Consider the following 6,072-nt stretch of genomic DNA (forward strand, 5'->3'; position numbering starts at 1 on the left):
CAGGGGGCGTCGCTCTGCCGTGACCAGAGCCACTCTAGCGCCTGGGGCAGAGGCCAAGGAGCCATCCCCAGCGCCCGGGCCATCTTTGCTCCAATGGAGCCTTGGCTGCGGGAGGGGAACAGAGAGACAGAGAGGAAGGAGGGGGGGTGGAGAAGCAGATGGGCGCTTCTCCTATGTGCCCTGGCCGGGAATCGAACCCGGGTCCCCCGCACGCCAGGCCGACGCTCTACCGCTGAGCCAACCGGCCAGGGCAAGACTCACTCTTGACGCTTGTCTCTGTCACGTGATCCATTTATCCGTCCCACCCTAAAGGCCTGTCCGTGAAAATATTTTCTGACATAAAACCGGTCCGTGGCCCAAAAAAAAGGTTGGGGACCACTGCCCTAAGGTGTCTCTGGCTTGAAGCCCAAGGTCACTGCGTTGAGCAAGGGATCCCTGGTTCAGCTGGTCCGGGCACATTTGAGAAACAATCAATGAACAACTAAAAGTAACGCAACTAGGAGTTGATGTATCTCATCTCCTTCTCCCCTCCCCCGCTTCCTGTCTCTAAGAAAAGTAAAAAAAAGACCCCGCCCAGGCTGGTGGCACAATGGACATAACATTGTCCCAGAGCGTTCGTTAAGGTCGCTGGTTTGGTACCAGCTCGGTCCCTTGAGGTGACCGCTTGAAGCCTCGGTCGGAGAACATACCGGAAGCGATCAGTGGGTGCACAGCTGAGTGGAAGAAGTCCATGCGTCTCTCTCAGAAACTAAAAAGTTGGCCCTGGCCGGTTGGCTCAGCGGTAGAGCGTCGGCCTGGCGGGCGGGGGACCCGGGTTCGATTCCCAGCCAGGGCACATAGGAGAAGCGCCCATCTGCTTCTCCATCCCTCCCTCTCCTTCCTCTCTTGTCTCTCTCTTCCCCTCCCGCAGCCAAGGCTCCATTGGAGCAAAGATGGCCCGGGCGCTGGGGATGGCTCCTTGGCCTCTGCCCCAGGCGCTAGAGTGGCTCTGGTCGCGGTGGAGCGACGCCCCAGAGGGGCAGAGCATCGCCCCCTGGTGGGCAGAGCGTCGCCCCTGGTGGGCGTCCCGGGTGGATCCCGGTCGGGCGCATGCGGGAGTCTGTCTGACTGTCTCTCCCCGTTTCCAGCTTCAGAAAGAAAAAGAAAAACAAAAAAAAAAAATTAAAAAAAAAAAAGAAACTAAAAAGTCTATAATCAACGCCTTGAACCTCTGGCTGAGTTCTCGTTACAGTTGAACCCCGGCCCATTTCCCTCTTGGGACGTGAAACGTTAACGTTGTCGATGAATCAAGAGACACCCAGCTGACCCCCCCCCACACCAAGTGTTAACATCAGAGTGTGAAGAACAAACCTTCCACTCCCCCCCCCACACACACACACACCCATCTGGACAGCCTGACCACAAGAATGTAGAGATACCAGTTTAACTGAAAAAAAAAAAAAAAAAAAGTTTCTCAGAAGGGACTCCGTGAATTACTTGGTAACTTCAGTTCCAGTAACAAAGCCCAGAGGACCACAGAAGCCCCACCAGCCATGAAGATAGGACCCCCCACCCACCCCCCGTCAGGAGAAAGGGCAATTTTGCCTCCCCCCCTCCCGAATTCCCCTGGTCCCCTATGGAACCTGGACAAGACGTCAGAGCTCTGAGGATGAGTTTTTGATAACGGGTCCCTCCTCTTCTTGGGTTAATGGCACTTATGGCACAAATACTGGCTTGAGGCAGTTAGAGCAGGGGTCCCCAAACTTTTTACACAGGGGGCTAGTTCACTGTCCCTCAGACCGTTGGAGGGCTGGACTATAAAAAAAAACAAACTATGAACAAATCCCTATGCACACTGCACATCTTATTCTAAAGTAAAAAAACAAAACGGGAATACAATATTTAAAATAAAGAACAAGTCAATTTAAATCAACAAACTGACCAGTATTTCAATGGGAACTATGCTCCTCTCACTGACCACCAATGAAAGCGGTGCCCCTTCCGGAAGTGCGGCAGGGGCCGGATACATGGCCTCAGGGGGCCGCATGCGGCCCGCGGGCCATAGTTTGGGGACCCCTGAGTTAGAGGAACCTTCATTCAGCTAACATCCCCACCCCCCTATTCTCTCACCTTTCAAGTGTCCCTGTGTTGTCACAGCTGTCCTGAGTCACGGGACTCCTGTCAGATTGGCTCTAAGCACATTCTGCCAACTTTTGCCTGCTGTTCCCAGGAAGCCAACCTTCCCTCCCGGCTGGATACAAAGTTGCCCTTTAAGCCTGTTACTCAGCCACGTGGTGGCGATTTATTGGGTCAAGATGATGGTTCAGCAAAAATCTCCCCAAACTCCCCGTTTGGGGCTAAGGTCCATTTCGAGTTTTCTTGGAAGAGTCGGGGAAGGCATAGAAATTTCTTTTGTGCCTTAGCCGCTAGTCAGCGTGACAGGCCGTCTTGTTTAGAGACATACGTTGTCATTGGGGAAAATCCCAGCTGTCACCTGGGGAGGGGCACCTTCAAAGTGGCCACCCTGTGACTGTTGATAATTCACCCATCATGCTTTCCAGCGGAAAAAAAAAATCACCCGACTGTTAGATCCGTCACTTGTAGACACGTACTTTTCTGTGTAAGAATGTATCCATTATAGAATTTTGCAAATTGTTTTACAAAGACAGGAAGGTATATGTGTATAAGTGATACATCGTAGGTATACACACATACACCTGCAAATACATAATTTTGGATGAATCAGTTGGACTTCCACACCCACAACACTGTGTACCCTTAAACCCAAGACCCACCCGTGGGAGACAGCCCAGGTGGCAGACTAGCAGCGTTAACATGTGTGGAAACTGATTGAAGAGCCCATGGCCTCCCGGTGATATCACTCGTTGCTGCCGTAACTTTTCTTCGTAAAAAAAATGAAAACGGGGGAGAAGAGAATATAGGATTTACAACCTGCCTTTCTGTTTATTAGAAATGCTGTGCAGAGCAAGTGTTTTCCGGGGCATCTGAGAAAGGATCCTGGTGTGGGGACACACACACACACACACACACACACACACACACACACACACACACGTCTTCAAAGAGTTGTTCTTCTTCAGGAATCTGTAGGGAGTTCAAGGTTGTAGTTTTGCGTATGACCTGATTCCTGCTCTCCAGGCATGATGTCTTCATTTTTATTACTGGTTCATTCAGCGTGCACAGCAGTGCCCGCTGCACACAGGACTATCTAGATTTATCCTTCAGTAAGATCTCCCATAGAAGGGAGGGTGGGGAGGTCAGACAGGCTAGGGCAGGGGTCCCCAAACTTATTACACAGGGGGCCAGTTCACTGTCCCTCAGACCATTGGAGGGCCGGACTATAAAAAAAACTATGAACAAATCCCTATGCACACTGCACATATCTTATTTTAAAGTAAAAAAAAAAAACAAAACAAAACAGGAACAAATACAATATTTAAAATAAAGAACAAGTAAATTTAAATCAACAAACCGACCAGTATTTCAATGGGAACTATGCTCCTCTCACTGACCACCAATGAAAGAGGTGCTCCGCCTGGAAGTGTGGTGGGGGCCGGATAAATGGCCTCAGGGGGCCGCATGCGGCCCGCAGGCCGTAGTTTGGGGACCCCTGGGCTAGGGCATCAGTCCCTAAAGCTATGATCTGAAGTCGACCTGACTAAGCCCTTCCCGTGGCAGCTGATGTCTTGTAAGACTTGCCTTCCCTGTGGTGTGTGTGTGTGTATGTCCATCCATTCTCCAGATGTCTTTCCGATACCCGAGGGCCTAATAATACAAATTCAATCACAGTAATCTGCTGACCTGGCAGCCACTAATCATTGATCCTGTGCAAGTTGTAATTAGATCTTGGGGGCAGTGCTGAGGAGGGGTGGACAGGTCTCAGTCTCCCGGCTGGGCTCCTAAAATGACCCTTTTGAAGGATCTGCTTCACCTACCCCGCTGCTCAACACTGCCTCCCTTTCCAGTCTTGGGTGTTCACTCTACCTAGACCCTCCTTTCCCCCGTTCCTGCCCTTGGTGTCCCCTGTGCGAGGTTTCCTGAGACACCTCAGAGCAGGGAGGTCCTATCTCCCATCCCTCGCCCACCACACACAGGAGGAATGAACATGTGGGTGTCTGAGTCTAAGCCCCCACCCCCACCCCAAGCCTTCTACAATTCTCTGTCCTGAACCGAGTTAACCAGAGAGAAGAGGCCACAATCACTGACTCATTCATTCCAGAAGTGCTGGCTGGGTGCCAAGCCCAAGTGTCCCAGACCCTCAGGGGTCAGCAGTGTGGGGCTGACCTGCAGCCGTAGGCCGTGAGGGCGCCTAGGGACGAGGAGCGGGTGCACCAACATACGTTCACTCCTACACACACACGAGAGAGAGAGAGAGAGAGAGAGAGAGAGAGAGAGAGAACCTTGTCCTCTCCCATAACACGGGTTCACACGCTCTGAAGCAGAAAGAAAGAGCTGGTTCCCGGGCCTCGACCTGCAGTCCTGGCCTGATCGGACACGGACAAACCAGACCCTGAATGGTCAGCTTAGACTGGCTGGCCCCAGCTGGCCCCAGCTGGCCCAGGGCGGGAATGAATGTTGTCCCCAGAGTCCCCCACAACTCCTCCCAGCCCAGACCGGCTGGTCCCGTGATAAAATGAAAAGCAGAGGCATGCTTTTTCTCTCATCCAGATTTGCAGACACATCCCCGCCCAGAAGCCTCGACCTACCCCCCCCCGAAACCTACACCCCGGAACCCACGGCGCCTGCGGGGTCCCGGGCTGGGCGCCGCAGGCACACACCCCACCCGCTTCCTGCTGAGACCTCGGGAATGCACCTGCACCTCCATGGCTGCACCCCTACCCTTCAAGTGCCTGCCCCCCTCTTCCCTCGCCAGGAGCACCAGCCCCTCACCTGGCAGCCTCAGACCCCGCCCGCTACCTGCCTCTCCCCGCGGGTCAAGGCAGGACAGCTTTCCAAGGGCGCCGCGGACTAACTAGGTCTGCATGCACCCGTCCGTCCCCCGCTCGTGGGCGCGCACACACAAAAAGCACGGGGAAGCGAAAGCAAGGCCAGAAAGAGGAAGGACCCTTGCACCTGCGTCGCCACTAAGCGCCGGCCCCGCCCGCGGCGGCGCGGTCGCCCCCCCGCAGAGGATGCCCCCTGTGTGCGCCACTTGGTTGCAACGCAACCACGCGTTACAATGTTGCAGTGCAGCTGCAGGGCCCTGGGCCCGGCGTCCGCACAGCACGTGTCGGTGGCTGCGGCTCTGGGCCCCGCCCCCCGCGGTCCTCCCCGCGCCTTGCAGCCTCCCCGCTGCACCGTCGCCTCCCCCGTACGTGCGGAGCCCGCCGTGACCTTGAGAAGGTCGCGCCTGCCTCTGAACCCCTTGTGCGCACAGCACGTGGGCGGGGCCTGGCCCCCCCGACGTGCCCCGGGGCGCGGCACGCAAAATGGGGCGGGGAAGCGTCTGCTGCGCAGCCAATAGGCGCGTCGCTCGGGAATGCGAGGGCGGTGCGTCACGGCTCCCGGCAACCCGCGGGGGCGGGGCGCGCCGAGAGGGGCGGGGCCCCGCCGTGCGGCGCAGCCAATAGGAGGGGCGCGCGGGGGCGAAGGGCGGGGCGCCCGCGCCTTAGCGGCTGCGCGCTGGCCTCCCTGTCCTTTCGGTCCGGGCGGCGGCAGCAGCAGCGCTGAGCCAGCGGCGCCCACCCCTCCGGCTCTCCGCGCCTCCACTCCGCTCCGCTCCCTGCGTCAAGCCACCATGACGGAACAGGCCATCTCCTTCGCCAAGGACTTCCTGGCCGGAGGCATCGCCGCCGCCATCTCCAAGACGGCCGTGGCCCCGATCGAGCGGGTCAAGCTGCTGTTGCAGGTGGGAGCGGTCTGCGGGCGCGCGCGCGCGCGCGCGGCCTCGGGGAGCAGGGCGGTGGGTCTCCGGGGTTGGGGGCGCCGCCAGCCGACCGGGGCCGCGTGCACCCGGACGGGCGGGCGGGCGGGCGGCGGAAGTGCGAAGCAGCGCCGCTTTGTCCGCTGCCCGGACTTCCGGGGCGCGTCCCGTGCGCTGCGCGCCTGCGCAGACGGGGCTGCGTGCCGGTG

General features: G+C 57.2%; 1 protein-coding gene across 1 annotated transcript in view; it reads left to right on the forward strand.

Annotated features, from left to right (window-relative positions):
* Positions 1–5,619: 5,619 nt before the first annotated feature.
* SLC25A6 (solute carrier family 25 member 6) overlaps positions 5,620–6,072 on the forward strand; it is a 5,179-nt gene continuing 4,726 nt past the window's right edge. Inside the window, exon 1 of the mRNA XM_066356146.1 lies at positions 5,620–5,848. Coding sequence (XP_066212243.1) covers positions 5,738–5,848 — 111 coding nt within the window. The 5' untranslated portion in view covers positions 5,620–5,737. The remainder of the gene's footprint in view (positions 5,849–6,072) is intronic.

This window comes from Saccopteryx leptura, chromosome X (assembly GCF_036850995.1).
Source record: "Saccopteryx leptura isolate mSacLep1 chromosome X, mSacLep1_pri_phased_curated, whole genome shotgun sequence".
Classification (NCBI taxonomy): Eukaryota; Metazoa; Chordata; class Mammalia; order Chiroptera; family Emballonuridae; genus Saccopteryx; species Saccopteryx leptura.